This window comes from Harpegnathos saltator, unplaced genomic scaffold (assembly GCF_003227715.2).
Source record: "Harpegnathos saltator strain DR-91 unplaced genomic scaffold, Hsal_v8.6 scaffold612, whole genome shotgun sequence".
Taxonomy (NCBI): domain Eukaryota; kingdom Metazoa; phylum Arthropoda; class Insecta; order Hymenoptera; family Formicidae; genus Harpegnathos; species Harpegnathos saltator.
In genome coordinates, this window is record NW_020230441.1 from 165724 (window position 1) to 186862 (window position 21139).

The following is a 21139-nucleotide window of genomic DNA, read 5'->3' on the forward strand; positions in this document are numbered from 1 at the left end:
CGGCGCGAGCGAGCGAGAGAGCGAGCGAGGGAGCGCGCAAGCGCGCGCGAGTGAAAGTACGGAAAGATTGTCACGACAAAGCGCGATGCTTTTGTCGACGATTTAAGCGTGTGGTTCGTCCGAAATTGTGGACCCTAATTTTCAAAATGACCCCCGACTCGCAAAGCACGAGCGAGCGAAGGGAACGCTTTTTTGCGACGCGAGGCTCACCGGCGAGGCGGATTCTCACGAGCGATTATAAAATCGGCGAACGGTACTTCGCGGAACGTGAGCGTATTTAATTTAACACGTGAAGGACAAAGTGTTCGTTTGATATTTGCAAGTAATAATCGCACGGCGGAAGAATTACGGTCAGGATACTTTTATAACAGGTGTTGCTGCAGTGTTACCGCCGGTATAGATTATTATTTTTTCGTTAGAACAACGAGAAGCTTCTAGGTATAGCGGGGCCGAATATAGTTTTAATGTTATTAGGTAAAAAAGTTCGTTTTATACATTAAAGATTAAACAAGGGCAGAAGTCTTCAGAAAAAATGTCGGTATATGAATAAACGTGTTACAATCGATATATGAATAAATAATTGATAACTCTTCGTTATCAATAAAGATGGTTTTTTCTGAACGTGGCCTCTTCAAGTGATTCGTCTCGCCAGAAGAAAATTTTTTTGAACCTCTTCTGTGCAGTCTGTGCAGTCCTTTTTAGCATATTTTCTTCAAACACGCTACGCGTGTCTTACGACATACTTTTGCAGTCTTTGACCCGAGTTCAAATTCACAAAGCAAATATGTTCAAATTACATTTTATTCAACAAACATTTTAAAAAACATATGAATAATCATAAACCAAGAGACTATACCGCGACAAAGTCATCACCAATTAACTGACGCAAATCTGTACTGTATGATACGCATAAACATTTGGTAAGATTTGACAGCTCGACTTGCATCGAATCCAAACCGCACGAACTTTTTTGGCCAACTAATAGTAATATTAACTATTTTTTTTTCTCAATGCTCACAGATTGCACAGATTGACATGGAGAAAAATCCGGAAAGGATTGCGCTTCGATTGGCAGGAATTGATATGTAATGTCCTTCTCTTGCTTTCCTTTGTCGAGAATTCTTTTTACAGTGTATTACGTCAAACGGTTGTTAGAGCTCTGATTCTAGAAAGACGCCTCGACGTTTTGCATTGATCGGCCACTGTCTTCCTACTTTTCTCTCGTCGTCGTCGTATTCCGCGGTCTATTATCTTCCTCTTGAGTTACGTACGACTATTTTGGAAGATCGCGCTCAAAGAAAAATGGAATATTCAATTTAATCCGATATACCGAAGTACGGAAATACCGTGCCTATTTTATATTCTCATATACCATATTTCTCGTTAATCAATATAAAATTTGCATTAACATTTACGAGCCGCGAGTCGACAACGAGAATATGTATATATATATATTTATTTATGTATTTATTTATTTATTTATTTATATCTAATATCCATTTACACGTGACATAATTATGCACGGACGACGGATTTGCACGACGAGAACGTCCAAATCAAGCGCAAGATCTCAGAATCGCAACCTCGTGAAAACCGATACATATCTCGAATCAAATTAAACTTACGAAATAGAGCGTCCGATTGCATCCACGGCATTCGTTAATTATCAATTTGCCAATGGCATCACCGAGAGATATTTGATTTCAATCCTCGATCGACAAACCTCCACGTTCATGAGAGAAGCGATCCGCTTTAGTCGTATCAATGCACCATCAAAGATTACTATCCATTATCGCCACTATATATACAATATAATATCGATCGAATAGAGGACCGGCACAGATTGCAGATCGACACAGAGTCGTAATGCTGATGAATTATTGATTGGCGCGTACAAGAGAGAGAGAGAGAGAGAGAGAGAGAGAGAGAGAGAACAGGGAAAAGGCAAGAGCAAGCGCGGCAAGGAAGGTTCGAGGGCCATATCGGCAATCAGATCACGCCGAAGAATTTTCCTCTCGGTTCGGTCGTCTCGTTACATACAATGAAACTTTTACAAGACGGTCCCCCGCAAATCCCTACGCACGTACATCGTGCATCACAGGTGGCGCGATGTTGGCGCAGGAAGACGATTTCTGAAGCGTCTGCTATGACCCGAAACGCGCCGCGCCGCGCCTGGGAAGCCGATGTGTGTTTCCCCGCTTGTCTAAATAAAATATGTCCCCCGCCTTCTAAATATTCAAGAGATACCGCCTGGCCTCTCTCTCTCTCTCTCTCTCTCTCTCTCTCTCTCTCTCTCTCTCTCTCTCTCTCTCTCTCTCTCTCTCTCTGTAACGTCGGGCCACGTTCGTACCTACCTACCTACCTACCTATCTACCTAGCTAACCCATCTAGCCACCTTCCATCCCTCCTGCCTTCTTTCCTCAACAGCGCGCTCGCTCGCTCGCTCGCACGCAGCACGGAGCCGCCGCAACGCGGGTGCAAGCATACGAAGTGACACGAACGAATGAAACGCATAAAAGGGAAAAATGACCAGGGCCGACGAGACGGCTTGCGCGGGGCTTCCCGTATTTCCCCCGGGTTTTCCCGACGGCGTTTTCCCTCCGACATCCCTAACCACCCACTCGCTCGCTCGCCCGCCCACCCGTCCTCGCGTGTTGCCCTATCGCGCGTCCTCCTCGCGCTCTTGTCTGGGTACACGTATCTGACGGAGCACGTGCGCCCGACTGCGGCAACGTGTGTGCACGCGTGTGCTGCAATTCGTGAAATGAAATTTAAACAATACACGAGCCACCGGGATCCGCCGCCGCCGCCGCCGCGGCGCGGCTTGCCCACGTGCGCGCGCGAGCGTGCTCGTACATATGACGAGGTGTTTAAAATTTATTCAATAAATCGTCGGCCATGTTGGATACGTACCAGAACCGGTGCCGGCGATCTCTCTCTCTCTCTCTCTCTCTCCCCCTCTCTCTTTCTCTCTGTCTCTCTCTCTCTCTGTCTCTCTCTCTCTCTCTTTTTCCGCGCCGGACTCCTCTGCGAAATCGCCAGCGCGCGTGCGCGCGCGCGAGTAAAAGCGTCTCGCGGACATTAGGCGGGCGTGATCGCGGCCGACCAATTAATGCAACTTATTATTATACTTGTGAGCAAGCCTAAAACGCGCGTGCTGTTGCCGCTTCGCATCTCACGCGCGTGCACACGCGCGATGTAACTGTTTCCCGCCGCTTTGACGCACGTAGCGTGGCGTGCGACGCATTAGCGGTGTGAATTACAATAACGCGATTTGCGGAGGCGCGTTGTGAAATTTTCACCGTGGCAATTGGCGAATACTTTCTCGCCGAGCATTGAGACTCGGCCATGAATTCTATGAATTAAATGCCCGCGTCGTTAAGCGTTTATTGCCGCGCATTTAGCGTGCAACCTCGTGAAATTATCATTATCGCATCACGCACAGCGCACAGCGCGTTCGTCACATCGCCGGCAAAGAGAGAGAGAGAGAGAGAGAGACTGATGTATGTACGCCTCCACGGCTCAAATGAGCGTAGGGTGCGTGCGGATTTCCCGCCGCTCGTAGTGGTCGCAGTAATAATGCGCGGCATGCTCACGCAACGAACTCACATTCGACATCCACGGTGATCCTCTTGCTGACCGTCGGCGGCACACCATTGGTCGCGATGCAGAGATAAGCGCCCATTTCGTTGCGCGTGATCCTCGTCAAGTTTAATTGCTCGCCATCATACATGGCCACTGAAACCAAAAGCGGGAATTGATTGAGCTCGGTCGAGGGCGCGAGTGCAGTTTGGGGAAACGGACAGGCGCCTTCGCGCTAACCGGCTAAACAGCGTTTCAATCTCGTTATCTCGCGAGCGCGTTGGCTCTCGGGCTTGTACGCGAGATATTTTGGCTGGAAATTTAGCAGCCGGATCTGCGCGAGTTTGCCTCGCGCAGATCCGTTTGCGCGGCTGAAGCGAGACGCGATCAATGACGCTGGTCTTCGACTATCGAGAATTATCGAAGCCGGGACGACTCGCGGGACGGAGATCGCGAAGCACGTAAGTCGAGTGACGTCGCCGCAACCGTAACGTGTGTGTATCGATCCGATATGAAAGTCCCGGAACGAAGTAGCGAACTTGCGAAAGCCCGGGAATACTCGACTTTTTATTGCCGCGTGATTTACGCCCTCTAGATATCTACGTCGGTCTATTATGAAAGTTCGCGGCGGAGCTTATATCTTAGAAGTAAGATTATAGTAAAATTATAGGAGTCACGAGCGCGAATTGGAGAGAGGGGAGGGAAACGGGGAAAAAGGCTGGGCTGGGAGAGGAGAGCGAGAGGAGCGGGGGATGCAGCGGAGGGCTAATAGTCGAGAGTCGTCAAACTTGCTCGATAACGTTGGGATTTTTCTGCCATTAGGATCTTTTTTGTCGGGGCAAGTTTCGTGGTGAAGTCACCACGTGATTGTTACGAGTAACTCACGGCGACGCGGCTGTTAAGCGCGACTCGCGTGATTTCGTGATTTCCGCTGTCATTATCGGCGAAGATGAATGCGTCGGCTTCGTGTCTACGTACTGCATCGGCTGACGATTTACGAGGCAACTTGCGCTGTCCTTTTATTATGCGGAGAAAGGACCAGCGAGCGGGGAGTCCTCCTTTCTCGGTCGCGTCGCGTCGAGTCGCCGCTCTCTCGTTTGCCGCGCGGACGGAAATTCATCGCTCGCGCGCTCATCGCGTTGTTAATACAAGCAACGACCGACCGACTGGAGAACGCTGAATCTCTCCGTCTCTTCCTCTCTCCCTCGAGGAGAAACCTCCATCGCGCGGCGACGACTAGGAGGAGAGAGCTTTCTCTCCCTCTCGCGACTAACGCACGCGCCTCGCCGCGGAGGATTTGCAGAATTGATCAACGCAATTAGCTCTAGTCGCGCGGGTCGACGATGGTATTTATATTTCATCAACGTAGCTGCTAATGGGCAAACTTTGCCAAATTATATTTATGATACTTGACGCAAGAGTTTGACGACCGAGCTGTACGCACCGCTGTCGCGCAACAATTGAAATTTGCGCGCGGCCGCCGAATATCGTTGTGTGCTCGCGTGTGTATCGCGTTGTTACAGACCGCCGATAAATTACCGCCCGACTTGTGGCGGTATTGATGGCGGAACGGAATCCGACCGATCGGGAAAGAAGAAGCGGCCCGCCCGGAGAAATCCGACGGAAGGAGAAAGGATTCACGCGCGGTTAAAGCCCGACGTGATATTTACCGCTCTGTAATGACATCTGCTACCCCCTCGCAGCACCCGCGGAATCCGACAGCGCGCGGCGTGCTTCAACAATCGCCGAGGCGATTCTTAATTCTTACCGACCTCTCGCGCCAGCACCTCGCGCCCGCGCGATTGACGGGCATCTCTCTCTCTCTCTCTCTCTCTCTCTCTCTCTCTCTCTCTCTCTCTCGAACAATACGGTATTTTTTAACGACGCCATTGTGACGTTATTCCGCGCATCTAACGCGCGCGCGGCGCGTTAACCACCGACGGAGCCGATGGTTCCGCGCGCGCACCACTCTCGACGACCGTTAGCTCCGGTACGGTAAGCGATACCGTAAGCCTCGGGCGATCGTCAGAGAGGGAGCGAGGGAAAAACGCAGGAGCGAGAGAGAGAGAGAGAGAGAGAGAGCGAGAGAGAGAGAGAGAGAGAGAGAAGAGGGGCAATCAACGTCGATTCTACGGGGCTTAACGCGTCCGCGTAATGACAATTAGCGAAATCGAAACAAACGCCGGGCCATAAAAGGAGCCTCGCCCCGACGATACGTCCTCCTCCCCTTTCTCCTCCTTGTCCTCCTCTTGGTCGGTGACGTTCATAAATCTTTTGGCCGGTTTACTCCGGCTTTGCTCGCCTCCTGCTCGCGATTAACCCCCCGGCCATTAGAGCGGGCGGCGATGTTTCTTTCACGAGACACATGCCCTGCCAAGTCCGCCTTGCCACACGTACTAACCGAGAAAGGACGCAGGACGTGCAGCGCTGGATTGGCAGGCTGGCTGGGCAAGGCGCAGCCGATCGATCGGCGCGAATAATTGAGAGAACGCGCAAAATCCAAGCTTGACGAGCGGTGATCTCGTGGATACCGAATGACGCGATAACACCCGACGATAAACTCGACGTAGCGGACGGGCAGTCGTGAAAGCGAAGGAAAGTACGCGACGAGAACGCGGGAAGCGTCTTCGTCAAAGATCGGCCGGAGGCCGATCGATGCCGAGATCTTGTCTCGCATCTTCACCTCGTCGCATGGATCTTGTTTTGCACTCGATGGCCGCACTGTACGACGCGCCGGCGATTGATACGTTCGGACGAAAGCCGACGGGAGGGTAGAGACACAGAGGGGCGGGTGAAGCGTAAATGTGGAAATATTAAACATACAGATGTGTGTAAAAATATACGCGCGCCCATGGCGCGTTTATAACTGCAGATAAACGGCCGTTATCAAAATTTAACATCGTGGTCCCTGAAATCAGAAAGGACGATTATATTCCGCGAAAATCCGGGCAAGTAATGCGCTCGCGTTGCGCGAAAGAGCGACCGTGAAGCGTGACGGGCGAAACTCGGGAATTTACTCGCGGATCCAGCCGCGAATTCGCAACGCAACGACGTGAGAAGTGGCAAATGGGGAAATAATCGTAACGAGTAACGAGTGCAAAAACAGTCGCGCGCGGCGGCGCGGAGCCGCAAAGAGCTGAGTCTTTCTGTAGCTCGGCGATAATATTCTTTACGCTCGTTAGGTACGCGCGTCTGGAGCGTAACCATTGATCGGCCATCGATTGATACGCCTCAAGCAGGCTTCTTTTAGCTACCTCGCGGATGCAATATGTCGGATAAAATATTTGCAATGAGTTTTTGATCGTGCCGGCATCGGTGCTCGATACAAGTTCATTTCGCCATCAACTCATCCGATATTAATGTATTCCGCCGTTCTTCAACGGGCCCGGGAATATTTAGATAGCGAGCGGCTCTCAAAGCCCGGATGCAAATCGATACACTGGATTGAGCAAACACTGATAGTTATTTTTAACGACGATTCGCAATGAAACTTGCGCTCGCCCCGACAGAGGCAAAGGGGCATACCCGCGCGCATGTGAGATATAAACATACAGGACGGACTCTTGCCGATATTAATTATTGGTGGTAGATGAAAACATTTTTTGTAGATGCGTACGACTGACGAAGGCGAAAACTCATCGGTTCGGCGGGAGGGGGAGGGAGGACCGCCTTTATATGAAATATAATAATATATACGGCGATATGAATACGCGGGTTTATGCGCTCGCTCGCTCATTCAAGCGCGTACGATATACGGAGCTGTCAAAGGAAACGTTAATAATAGCTTGGCAAAAACGCGGACGATGTAGAGATGTGCGTGACATGGAAAATGCGATACGCAATCATCGGGGGACGAAGATATCGCATTGTCGATGCGAAACCGCTCGTCCGTTCGGGCGTCTTACGTCCCGTCGCGAAAGTAATGAGCACGTAACCGAGGCGACGAGACCGACATCGCGAATATCGACATGAGAAAAATCCCGTCGCTTTCATCCCGTCGCGAAATACTCTCTCGAAAAAAAAAAAAGAGAGAGAAAGAAAAGCACGATCGAGTATAATTAAATGTGTTCCCGATGGCTCTTTTGACATATTTTTTTTCACGCGGCAAGCGGAAAGTTTAATTTAATTTGGCTGCGCTCTTGCAACAGCCTTTTTCACTCCATTCGTAATATTAGTGACTTTTGACGTTTTCGAAAATGCAAAAACGTCGCGGGAAACAAGTCAACCTGAATTATTCCGCAGAGGCGGGCGATTTTCGATGCCGAACCTCCGCCGCGCGAAGAGTCGCGGCTCATTCGCAGATGATCGCGAATATCCAAAGGCGAGTGATACTTGTCGTTCGTCATAACTCGCTCTTATCGGCCTTATCTAACTCAAAGCGTTTCCATTCAATGCTCTTCGGAGTCATCTATTCGCGGCTCATCCATTAACGACCATCCGCCGAGCGGTGCACAGGAAGCCGCGGGAACTCCACGGCGACGCGCGTATTAATAAAACGCCGACTAATCCGCGGAATTTTACCGCGTCACGATCCCGCGCTGACGCTCGCTTGTGCGCGTGCGCGCGCGCAAAGGGTATTAAATAATATTACGAACTATACCGGGCTATACGGGCGCGGTATACGTATGCACGCGCATGCATACACAGCCCGCCGAAAACTTGGAGAGATAGTGCGGACGAGCGAGCGAGAGCGAGAGCGAGAGCGAGAGCGAGAGCGCGCGGTCCTGGTTGCCGCTCCGTCATGAATTTGTATGAAGCTTTAGAGGGGGCTCAGATGCCCCGGAGCGCGGCTTTGCAGATGTTTGAACAGAAATTCCGGCCTTTTACGATCCCGCGGTGCGCTGGTGCGAGCGGGACGAGCGACATCCACGGGCGACGCGCGGGAAAAGGTGAGAAGGCGTATATCACCCCTCCGCCGCTGCCCCTCGACGCGGCGAGGGACGGAAAGCGCAAGGGAGTGGAATATGAAAGACTCAAGAGGGCAGCGTCAGACGAAGACTACGACTACGACTAGTACTACGACGACGACGACGACGACAGCGGAGGAGGACCATGATGAAACCGTGCGCAACAAAATGGTTAGACTGGGAAAATTGCCGGCCGGGGATTATAAATAGGCCGCGTTGCTCTGTTGCGCGCTCGTCCGCTCGCTCGCTCGCTCGCTCGCTCGCTTGCGTTATGCGCGGGGATTAGACGGCGAACACAGCGCGAGCGGATGGAAATATTAGCTGTTAAAGTACGCGTCAATCCTCGAAAGCGGATGAATCTCGGCTTTATTACGCGGCAGCCCGCCGCGACGAAGGAAGCGAATTTGCCGCGCTGGGCGGATGAATGAACTTGTGTATACAGGAGGACGCTTGGATATCTCGCGCGACCGTCTATCTGCGTAGCGTCCGCCTCGAGATTCCGAAGCCGTTCGTTAATTGGAACTCGCGACGCAATCGACGTCCGCTCGCATTCCTCGGCGGCGGAGCAGCCGGACAGCTGTAAGAGAGCTGTAAGAGAGCTGTAAGAGAGCGTGACTTCGTCGATCGAAATAATAGAATTGCGGAAACATGTTTGTCAGGTTTGACGGAATAATGCCATCGCGCGATGTGACTTGCGACTCATAATCCTTGCGGAGAGAAAACACAAGAGAGAACGCTCGGGCTCTTACCGGAGCGCGAGAGACGAAAGCGTCGGGCCAACAACAGGTAGCATTACTTACGCAACATTCGAAACGTCAGGCGATTGATTGCCTGACGAAACCGCCAACCTTTGCTGATTACGACATGACGTGAAGGTAATTGGCGCTAATTTAAGGTTTCTTTGTCGCTCTACCTTTCTCCCTCTTTTTCTCGATATCGTGCCAAACGAAAATGAAGCAATTAGCGCGGCAAATCGTTTACGCGGCCCCGGTTAAGGGGGCGTCTATATTAGCGGGCGTTTCGTTTTCGTTATAATTATGCGAAATAACGCGAGCGAAAGTCCATCCGGCCGACAATTCATTATGCTAACGGAAACCGTGGAAAATGTTTGCTTATCGCGACTGTTTGCGCTCCATCACCGAAATGCAAACGGTAAAGAACGACGCGGTTGACGCTGCAAATTGACGCGTAGTAGCGGTCGATGCTTTACGTCAGGATGCTTTCAGGATGATTTAAAATCTTCCTTATCATCACTCTTCACTTCAGGAATGTCACCGGCAAAAATATACGGGGACAGGAATGATAACGCGCGACACGAGATGGGCCGTTTATAATACGAAAATATCGATAGAACGACTCTCGCTTGTTCGCTTGGCTACGCTTGGTTAAATGGAATCTCAATAGTCGCGGGAGTAAATGCATGCATACTCTCGCCGCAAGCCCTGTCATGCCGTATCGCAGCGCATAAATATCTAAGACATCCTCTCGTCGACTCATCAAATGTTGCTCGAAACGCTCGAATTTCATTCGTGACGTCCGTCGCGAACGCAAGAAGCGCGTGCCGTTGACGTGCTCGAATACTTTAGAGAAACAGGAAACGTCCCGCCGGCGCCGATCTTGCCGTGAAAAAACGTCAGTCGAATAATCACAGAACTCTGTCGTCAATTTTCTGTCATCTTTCGCAACGTGATAAAGTTTTATCTACGATATGCTCATTGCTTTTCGTTTCTTTCTCTTTGTCTTTTTCCAACTTAAACTTTAAGATTGCTATTCAGGGACAACGTGGAAAACTGTAATAATCCCAGTTTAGTTCTGACTCAATTAGACCTTTCATACTCTAGTCTATCCATGGACTAACGATGAATCAAGACTATATTATTGAGAAACATTTTCCCGAAATGGTTTAAATCTGGTAAATCCGGTTAAGGAAATTAGGATTTTCGGTAGGACATTATATTTAATAAATGTCTTAAATTTATCTTCAGATAGCCGATGTAGCCATTGAAGTACAACCACCAATCAGAACGCGACTCTTGAGGTCCGTGTATTTACACTTTGATTTACATCTTTATTTTTTTAATTTATGACAGTAAAATTATTCTTGAATGAACACCCAAAAAAGTAATTTCAAAACAAGCGGAATCATCTAAATTTTAGAGGATTTTATTATTATATATGACCTCAAGAGGATTCCTCTGAAATTAAGAAGAAAATATTATAAATACATTATTCTTAAAGTTAGAGGGACTACATATTATACGTATAATGCAAATCTTATTGATAAAAAAAAGTATAAATTTCCTCTTATACATAAATTATTTAATCTTTTCTTTAAGAGGATTATTATTATTTATTCTTACTGCACTTTATTTTTATTTACTTTATCGAAAGAGGAATCTTTTTCCGTAAAAGGCTTCGCTTCGAATACGAGACTATGGGAAAAAGTTACAAATAGAATACTTTCTTTGGGTGTAACACATCAAATAAAATAAAGCGGAGTAGGAAAGCCAATTATACCGCAGAGAAGAAAAGTTTCCTGACGGATTCGGTATTAAAAAGAAAGGACATTATATATTAAAAAAAGATGTACGAACGCGAATAAAGTCAAACAAGAATGTTGGAAGATTTTTGACGATATCAATGGATATCAGTCAGGGCATATACAATTAAAAGGTTAAACTAGCCTTAGACTACGTCTACAGGTAACTTAAATATAAGCTGGGTTTGGGATACAAGACATAAAAAAGTGTCTCTGAATGCAAATATCTCTTCTTATACCGTTGTTAGACTACGACCAATACAAGCTCATTTTGTCTTTGAATAATACTTTATGTCTCAAGCTAAAAAAGAATGAAGAATAAGAAACAGATAGCACAGAGAGCACATGGTAGATCACATGGCCTCAATGTTTACTTGCGCTCGCAAGAGACAGGGAGGAGGTGTTTTAAGGTAAATTCAGCCGCGGAGGCCACCGCGCGTCGTTTATTTTTAGCCGCGGTTGTCCGCCGGTCCGACGCAAACAGGCTTGGAGCGGTCCGACACCCCTATTTGGTATTCGGTAGCAGTAAACCAACGTAACACATTTCGACGATTACAAGGATCGATCCGACTGCAAGACGATATATCGGCTAGCCGGGCTGGCGGCCGCTGCAACAGCCGGCCGTCGACGTCAGGATGTACCGAGGGATAGTCGGGCTCGGAAGCGGCGGGGGGAGGCGAGGGCGAGTGTGCGATTAGCCGGAGCACGGTTATAAACCGTGCTCCAAGTGGCAAGCGAGCGATTAATTTTCCGGCTAGCCGGCAATTGACTCTCCTCGCGCAACTCCGACGCAGTCCGCAACAACGAGAGAGAGAGAGAGAGAGAGAGAGAGAGAGAGAGAGAGAGAGAGAGAGAGAGAGAGAGAGCTGCGCGTGCCGTCGAGACTGTTTTATAATTGGATCGCACGCGATCGCTCGCGATAAACAGATGACTCGATTAGCCGCAGCGACACGCGCTCGCTGACGTTAACGCTCGAGTTGACGCGCTCCGTTACGCTAATTCGCCCGGAAGCAATACGTACGCGCGCGCGCGCTCTTCGATCCGCGACGGTATTTCGCGTCGCGTTTCGTTGACACTCGGCGGTTACGTCGCGCGAATACGACGCGCGTGTTTACTTCGCATAGCCGACGGCCAGCCGCAATCACGGGAGGAATGATACTCGCGGAGCGTCGCGGAACACGAGCGCGTTTCCGGAAATAAACGCACGACGCGGTCCGTACCGCACAGCGCGCATCCGCGGACTGCTTCATGATGCATATCGCATCAATTTAATACACCATTGTACTAAGCCAATTTAATATGATTATAGTACTTGATACGCGTATCAAGTGAGGGATGCGAACTAGGCCATTGTGAGAGCTGACTCACTTTTCTCCCCTGTGGTACAATTGGCCTTCCTACTTCGCTTTATTTTACTCGACGCGTTTATTGAGAATAATTTTATTGTCGCAAATTTACAAAAAATATAATAAAGAGTCTCAAAATCTTAAAATCTCAAAAAACACGGGCCTCAAAGGTCGCGTTCTCACTGGTGCTTGCACTTCGTTGGTCCACGAGATATCTGAGGATAAATTTAAGACTATTAAATATAAGATCCTAGCATGGAATGATGGGAGTCAAAATCTCCAGTCATTAGAGCGAATTTTGAGTCATTCAACAAGTTGAAAAGATTCTTAAGAATCTGTAGGAGTACCGATATTGGGATACTTGTATGTATTAATGATTAGAAGTTCGTCCTCCAGGAACGGGATGGAGATATCCAAAATTTCTACAGATCAGTGCCGAAGAGACAAGGTGTCAACTAAATATCCGCGGATGTACGGACGAACGGATAAATAAGAGCAGGCGACTGGAGGGTCCGGGGGAGAAGAGGGGGCGGTCAGAGTCGGGCGGGAAACGCTTGCTCGTTGCTTGACGATGAATCGGCGAATTATACGCAGACCGGCGTATCATCACCCCGATATTCCCTTTCTCGTAAGAGGTGAGTGAATGGGAAAAGGGGAAGAGGCGAGTGGGGAGGGGGGGGTATTCCGCACGCGACTCCATTCAATAATCAGGCCGGCGGCGGTCCATCGGCACTCCAGGCGGACCTGACGTCGCCCGTAAAACTTGACGGATTAAAACCGCTCCGCGCAACATCGGCGGGATGCGTCGCCCCGCCGGGCCGGGAAAGACGTAGCGCGTCCCGGGCGGGTCCGGATGTCAACGTGTCCCAGATGGCGGCGACATTAACCCATGAGAAACGTGCGTGACGACCAACCGCCGTGTTACGGTCAGGAAGCTGCTGCGGTTTCGGCCTTCAGGCCGAAACGTCTCCCTGCTGGCGCTGGCCGGCAGAATGCATCTATCTGACCAATCTATCTGGCCAATGACGTCGCGATTGTCTAATTGTGCGGGCGCCGGTCGTGGCCGAAATATCGCGGCCCGACGATGCCGACGTGTGATCATCGGGAGCTCGTCCGCGTCCCTCGGCCTTGGAGCGGCGCGAATTTACGGCGCGGGATTTCAAATCGTTGCAGCTGCTCGCAGCGATCCGACGGTGAGAGACGGTCGACGTCGCGGAAGCGCAGTTTTCGTGTGCGCGCGTCCGGTATTTCCGGGGAAGATTACCCCCACGACGGCTCTCTCGAACGCCGTCGAAACGCTCGAGTCGAGCGAGTTCCCGACATGCCGCGATCCCGCCGCTGCGCGAAGGTGCGAGGCGGCGTCTCGACGAGACGTATACCGATTATTGGAATTTCGACATCACTCCGTCGCTCCCCGCACCGCTCGGCGCGGAAGTAAACATCCTTGAAGGGAATCGTCCATCTGGCACATTACGTCGGGCGGTTCGCCGTCGATCGTCGGAATGCGCGAAGCTCAACCAAAGCCGGTACAGTTCCGCCTATCAGCTCAGCAGTTCCAGCGCGCTTCGTGAATAACGCAGCAAGCTGCGCTTCCGAGTGGAAGCCGTCGGATAGGAAGCGTCGACCGCTATTTCGCGGGATTAATTGAATTACGCCGGCGAAGCGTGCAAGGCGAGGCAACTGCCGGGGTCTTCTTCGCGCGGCGCCGAGCGCCTTGTAAACAGGAAGCATGTGGAATTGCATTCCGCGTGACAAAAAAACGGTCCCAAGGGCCAACGAACGACTATTCTCCGCGACTTTCCGGATGTCGCGTTCTCGCGCTGCCAAACGACCGAGCGACCGGTCGAACGAGCTCTTTCCGATACCATCGATAGAAACGAGCGGAAGGGGACGGTCCGTGCACGCGAGAGATGTCGAAGAACGAGAGAGACTCTCGAGCGGCCGGCGACGTGTCTCGATGAAGGAGGGAGGAGTTTGCGAATAAAAAGAAAAGGGAAAGATAAAACCCCGGAGGGGCGCGCGATCGCGCCCCTTCGAAACGGATGAATTTAGCTATATGAGCGAGTAGTCGGTGCTGTAATGTTTGCGCGCAGGTCTCGGTGCTTGAGCGACTGGCGCCTGAAAAAGCGGATGAAGACGCGCGACTTTGCGCCGCGCGGCAGCGGGAATTTACTTTTTATCTCCGGCCTCGTTGGCCCGACGATGTCTCTGCTAATTAAAATCCCACTCGTATCACGTCCCCCGCTGGCCGACAGAGATTTCGACGTAAAGGACCGAATGACACGAGCCCTAGCAGTGTTACATTTCATATGATACTTTCCGTCTCTCCTCCTTTTTCCTCAAACACTGGCTTAATATTCGTACAGCGGGGAGGGGGAGGGGGCGTAACGACGCGGAATCCCGGCCTGCGAGCGCATTTAATTAGTAGTAAATCGCTGCCGGGCTTGGCCCTTTTCGGAGGTATCTCGCGAATCGCCCGCGGACTTGGAAATTGAATCGATGAAATAAGCAGTCATGACCGCGCGCTGATCGATCGGCTCCTTTTCCACCGTGCGATTGCGAAATTACAATATTCGAAGTGAGATCACAGCGTGCCGGCATCGATCCGTCAATCGCGCGCGCAGCGGGTGACTTGCTTGAAATTCCGGGCTCGATTTATCCTTAACAATCCCATTAGCGAGTCCCCGGGTCTCCGTCGATACCTTGGCGCTGCGCAGCCGCGAAACTTTGATTCCGCCTCGAGGTGGACAAAGTGCCGATATAGCTTGTCTTGTCTCTTACTGCGACTGGCACTTTGGCGTGACTCGACAATGTGGAAATCCGGAGGATACGTAACGAGCGCCTCGCCCATACCGGCGCAACTTCAAGTGCACCCAGCACGCGCGTGCGCGCACGTACACGTTTAAGAATAGAGCGACAAAGTGTGTGTGTGTGTGTGACGGGCACAGAACCGTAACTAACACACAGCCACATGTTTGCACGTGTACGTGTGTACGTGCAAATGTGTTCAAAGCGACCGCCCAGATGCACGCGCTGCTTTTTCTCCGCGGGTTTACTCACGAGTAGTCCCGATTAGCTGAGAGCCGAGAGTGACGAGTTTGTCATTTCCAGCCGATTACATGTACATGCTATCGACTGCTAATTACAAATGACCCCGAATGCGTCTTGTTGCGAAGAAAATAATTTGACGAGTATAATGGCGATCGACGGGTGTTGATCGGCATTCTCGTCCAAGCGGGCGAAGAACCGTGTCATCTCTGATCGTCCCTCGAAAATCCCTCAAGAAAGTCCGTCCTCCCGATCATCTCCCGAAATCCCACCGTTTGCCGCCGTTGTCCTTCACTTTGTCCCCGTGTATGACGAGGGCAAGCTCAAGCTTGACGCAGTCGACGCGAAAAGCACTGCCAATCGCCACGCGTCGCTGGACGCCGCTGCTGCAGCGCGGAAAGCGCGCGGACGATCCGAAACACCGTCTATAAGCGCGCGCACGTGGAATTGTCGCCGGGAAGCAAAGCTTCCCCGTGGCGCGTCGCCGTTGGAACGTGCGCGCGCGGCCGCGAACTTGGGCGCTCGTTAAAAGTTACCGATGCGCTCCCGAAAGCGGATACGAAGTCCGATAACTCGATCTCGACGCGCAGCACGACGTCGTAGGCGGGCGAGGAGCTAGATTGTCGTCGTGTCTGATCGTGACACCCTGAGGGGACCTCCGTGCTCCCCCTGCTATTTGTTGATGGATGCGCGCCGTGCATCCTCTCTCTCTCTCTGTAATAACGCCGCGCCGGAAGATTCCACACGCAACACGCGCGACGCGCGTTAATCGCTCGCGGTATGTACTTAATAATCGTACGTCCTGTTCGTTGCGTGCGCAGGGCGGCGGCGGCGGCGCGCGCGTCCGCCCGATCCATATCTCTGTCGTATGCCGAACATCGAGGACACGCGGGGCAGGATATTAAAGAGAACGCAGGAAAAGGAGCAGGAAACGCAGAGGAAACGAGACAGAGAGAGAGAGAGAGAGAGAGAGATAGAGTGAGAAAGGAGGGAAGGGAGAGACACTGCGCGACGCAATCTCGACTCTCCTGCGAGAAGATATTAATACGCCTCGCGAATGTACCGCGATGTAATACGCCTTTGTATCGTGTTTCCTATCTGCAGATGCATAATTTCATGAGATAAGGAGAGGGAGAGAGAGGGAGGGAGCTAAATTACAAGCTTCGATTATTCTCTCTGGGCACGTGAGATCAACATTATCCTCGCGCGAGGCAAAGTAACGAATAAATTATCTTTGATACTTGATATTAAATACTTCTTATTTAATAACGGCAACTCTCTCCGTCCATCGCCAGCGCTCCTCCTTGTCTCTCTCTCTCTCTCTCTCTCTTTCTCTGTTTCTCTTATTATGTAATGGTATTAAATAGTTAGTGTCTAATAACGGTACACAACATGGCTCACGGATACACGCACAGAGACGTGGACGCGCCATCGTTCGTCTTCCGCTCGGCTCCGCGCGGGGCTACAACTATCTCGTCAGAATCATTCGAGTAACACGCAGGCTAATTGCTGACAAGGCAAAATGAATAGCTCGAAAGCTGTTCGGAACAATTTATAACCGTGGCGAGTCCGGAGGCGCGCTGGCCGTTGTATGGTGCATTGCGGTGCAATATACACGGACGCAAAGAACGTGGAGTACGCCCTTACCTCGCAATCCTTCTGTCTCTCGCCTGAATTATACCTGCATTTAACCTATTATGCGACTGGTATTAAGCGAACAGCTTCCGTTTTCTTCGTCGCTGTTTTTTCTTTTTTTTTTTTTTCTTTTTCTTTTTTTTGCAGAAGGGAACGGTGGCAGGCAGGGAGAGGGGCGGGCGGAGACGCGCGGAACGGGACTTCGAGCGCACAAAGCCGGCAGGCGAGCGCGTTTAATTAGTGTAAAGTGCGTCGCGCTGTTAAAAATGAATACCTCGAAGGATTATAAGGATATAGCGAGCGTGCGGGTGAGCGGTTGTGCATTATTAACGCGTATTACTCCGCGAACACCGCCGGGCCGCGGTGTAAGAAGTTACAAGTGAAATATTGAGAACTCGACTCGCTCGCTCTCCTCGCGAAATCGATCCCGCGGATCGGATTAGTCGCAGGACCCAATCGCCTCGTGAATAACTCCATTCGAGTTTCCCTTGTCCTTTTTCTCTCGCCCTGCCCCCCACTCGATATTCAGTGCATCGTTGTACAAATGAGCGCTAACGAGTGTGACAGCGAGAACGATTGGAATAATGAAATCGTGTCCCGATCGATCGACCCCTCGGAGGCCGCGCAGTTATCCTGCAAGAGGATCACCGGCCGTCTCTCGCCACGAAGCGCCGTATCGCGCGTACATTTCTACGGACCGCGCGTTAAATAGGAAACGCGTATTCTTGCGATCTCCGGAATTAGCGCGTGAAGCTGGTAACCCGATGATTACCCGGCCGGGTTAAACGTCGAAAGGAAGATCCGCGGAAAAGGAGTCCACGAAGGAGGATAACCAGACGCGAGAGATCCACGAGATTCAGAAACAAGCGCATCAGAATATGTACACTCGCACACCCCCGAGACCTACCGTTGCACAATCGAGACGCGGAAATCGAGCGCCGACCGGCCGACAGAATTGCCCCGCAAGAAATTAACTGCGCGAAGCTTTACCGCATCAGCTCCTAAAGTCTCTCGTAGTCGCGTTCTTCCGCAGCGGCGGCAGCGACGACGACGGCAACAGCAGCGCAGCGACGAGGGGGGTGGGGGGAAGGCAACCCTTTTAATTCCGCGTCGGAATCACGCCGAAGGAGACCGCCGCCGCGTATCTTTAGTAACCAGTGCATATTTCATAGACGTGCCGTGTGTGTGCATAATTTTCGAGCCGCTCTCTCACACCCGCCTCCGGGCGCGCTCTCGCCATCCCCTTGCCACCCCTCAGCACTCCCGAAAACCGACCGACTGACGGACGGACCAACCGACCGTCCGCCTGCCTGCTCGCTGATGGACCCCCCCCTCTCTCTCTCTCTTTCTCTCGCTCGTTCGCCTATTTGCTGGCTCTCGCTTGCTTTCTCCTCGTCGCAGGAGCTCGGGCTGTGGAAACCGCCGCTCACGCGCCGCGAAGGGCTGAGAGAGAGTTGATTAATCTCTACAATATTTAAGAAGCGCGCACCGAGGTCGAGCAAAAAGCCTTCCGCCCGTGCTTTACGAGGATAGCTTCGCCCGTGCAAATCCCCTCGACTAATCCGCTGTTTGCATCGATGTACCGCCCGCGCGAATCTCTCCCTCCGTCTCACTCACGTTTTCTCCCTCCCTTCCTCCTTCCCCCCCCTCTCTCTCTCTCTCTCTCTCTCTCTGTCTTTATCGACGCAATCTTTCGTCGCCCTTCTCGCACCCACCGTGTGGCGACGGGTCGCGACCACGAAAGGCGCTCGCGATAGGCTTTTAATAGGCGAGATCTAAGGGGTGCAGCATGCCGTTTGGGTTCGGGAATTCGATTTCTGCGAGAAAGCGGAAGAGGGGTAGAAAGAGGAAATGTTCAAGCGGGAAAATGTATACGGCGTTCTGGGCGGCGTACGGTGTGGTCGCAGGGAACACGTGGAACGCGCTCCATCGGAGTTATACCGCACGCATCGATGGTCGATACAAATGAAGTTTGCATTAATCATGAAGAATGCACAGACGGAACAAAAAAGATTAGCGCTCGCGTTTAAAACCCGGTCAGCGATAACCGCGAGCGCACCGGGATTATGTTCAAATGAAACGCGGACCCGGCGGGGAAGGAAAGGGATGGGGGTGGCTCCTCGTCGGAGAATACGCGAGGTCGCGGAATTGCACATCGCAGAACGTCGCTGCGAATGTGCGCGCGGCGGATCGATCTATTTTCGCCGCGTCACTCGCGGCGCGTGTCAGATTTCAATGTCCCGCAGCCCTTAAGCCAATCAGGCAAATCCGCCGTGTATAAACTGGCGAGCGCGAGCGGGGGCCCGCGCGGCGGCTTTCAATAAGTGTTCGCAGCGACTTTTGGCTCGTGTTTGCGCGCGGTCGTGGCGCAGATTGCTAAATAGAATTGCGCGGGAGCGACGATTGCGTTACGCAGTTTATCGCACCTCGCGGCGCGCTAACTCGCGACCTGCCACGCGGCCGCCGCGCGGGGATTTCAGCGGCGTGGCGCTCTCGCGCGTTTTAACAATTACCGGACGTGCGAATTCGGTGGACGCCTGGCGAGAGGGGATACTTGATTACGGATGCGGCGCCGTCCCGATGCGTTTCTACCGCCCGGTCAGCCCGACGACTCGGCGGCCCGGGAGGAATCGCGAAAACGGATAATTGTGCTCGCACTAATCACGCCGCCGGCGAATCCGAGCGGATCCGCGGACTGTATCGCGCTCGCCGTATAAACGAAGATTTCCCGCCGGCGGCTCTTGCCACGCAGCTGGGCTGCGTGTTCCCCGCGACCCGTGTTCGTCGGTGAGCCCATGTCTCGCCAAGCACGAAATCATCTCAGTCCTAATGATCTTTTAGTAATTAAGGGAGAGATCATTTTGTTGTGTACGAGGAAAAAGCGCCAGCGTATTTCTCTCTGGAGAAACGTTCTTATTGCTCTATCTTGAACTTTATGAATATTCAAACTTTCTGCATAGAATATGTTGATATAGAACTTTGAACCCTGAATCCGTCGCTAGGCACATGTATTTTTTAAGCATTAATAATTTAATAACTATTGCGATCTTTGCAAAATGGTACTTGACTTCTTTTCTCAGCCTGACCTGATTAATCTTTACAATTTTTCATTTCCGAAAGATCGGTGTCTTTCTAGAAAATTTAAATATTCAAAATTAAAGGCCAAAGTGCAAGAAGAGCACACAAAGTAGACGGCATCGGTACTTTCGCCCGAAGACACACACTTGATTCCGCCCGTCGAAAGACACGCCGCCGGATACGATTCGATTGACGCGGCCATGTCCGGAACACGCAAGACGTGGAGGAACGCGATGGACAAGACGTGGTATGTGCGCGCAATTCTTCGCTCGGTCCGGAATTACACGCAAAAGCATTGCGCACCGGGGGAGCGCGCGCCAAAGGATTCCCGGATGTGCGGCTGTTGACTGCCGGAGAGCGGGCGACAATTGCATCGCTAATAGCCGTCGCCGCGACGGCGGCGGCTGAGAACTTACGCACTTTATCGACTCACCCTGAGCAACGTCGCGCAACCTCCGGGCACCCTTCGCTGGAGAGTGTACGGTTTGCGGTCGGTCCTGGAGCGCTTAACGCGCTCTACGTGCGAGGACGATAACGACGTAACACGCGCCGCGACGTATCACGCAGATAAGCGTGGCCGTTGCGTGCGAACGCGCAACTCCACGGGCCGTCGCGTCACACTGTCCGCGTGAGATTTCTTCTTCTCCCTCTTCCCCCCTCTTCACAGCCACCTCCTCAAGCGAGCCGGCTCGTTGAATCGTCGCGCGTTTTTGCCCCCTGCGAGGGCACTTGAACTCCCCTGACCTTGTTCGTGAACGTGACGTTTGTTAACTCTCCTCGCACTTGGAGCGTCCACGCGGTCGCGGGGTTCTTTCGTACCGAACGTTCCTTTTCTTCCCCCCCCCCTTCTCTCTTCCCATCCTTCGGCCACCCGCCGTGTGGTCGAGTATGGTGGACGCATAATAATATGCGGGGTTCTTTGAGCGCGGTAATTAATTACGCGTCGTCCGTGTACGACGGACGATGGTGATTGAAAAATTACGTATGTTAAAGAGATTCGCGCC

The 21139-nt window shown here is 51.6% G+C and overlaps 2 protein-coding genes across 5 annotated transcripts in view; one reads left to right on the top strand and one right to left on the bottom strand.

Moving 5' to 3' along the window:
- The window catches only part of LOC105186530 (lachesin), a 275093-nt gene that overhangs the window by 52690 nt on the left and 201264 nt on the right, over positions 1-21139 (bottom strand). For all 4 annotated transcript variants that reach the window (XM_025304498.1, XM_011146805.3, XM_011146804.3 and 1 more), the window contains one exon: positions 3610-3738. In XM_025304498.1, the coding sequence (XP_025160283.1) occupies positions 3610-3738 (129 nt within the window). The remainder of the gene's footprint in view (positions 1-3609; positions 3739-21139) is intronic.
- The window catches only part of FucTC (alpha-(1,3)-fucosyltransferase C), a 73836-nt gene that overhangs the window by 18402 nt on the left and 34295 nt on the right, over positions 1-21139 (top strand). The window lies entirely within an intron of this gene.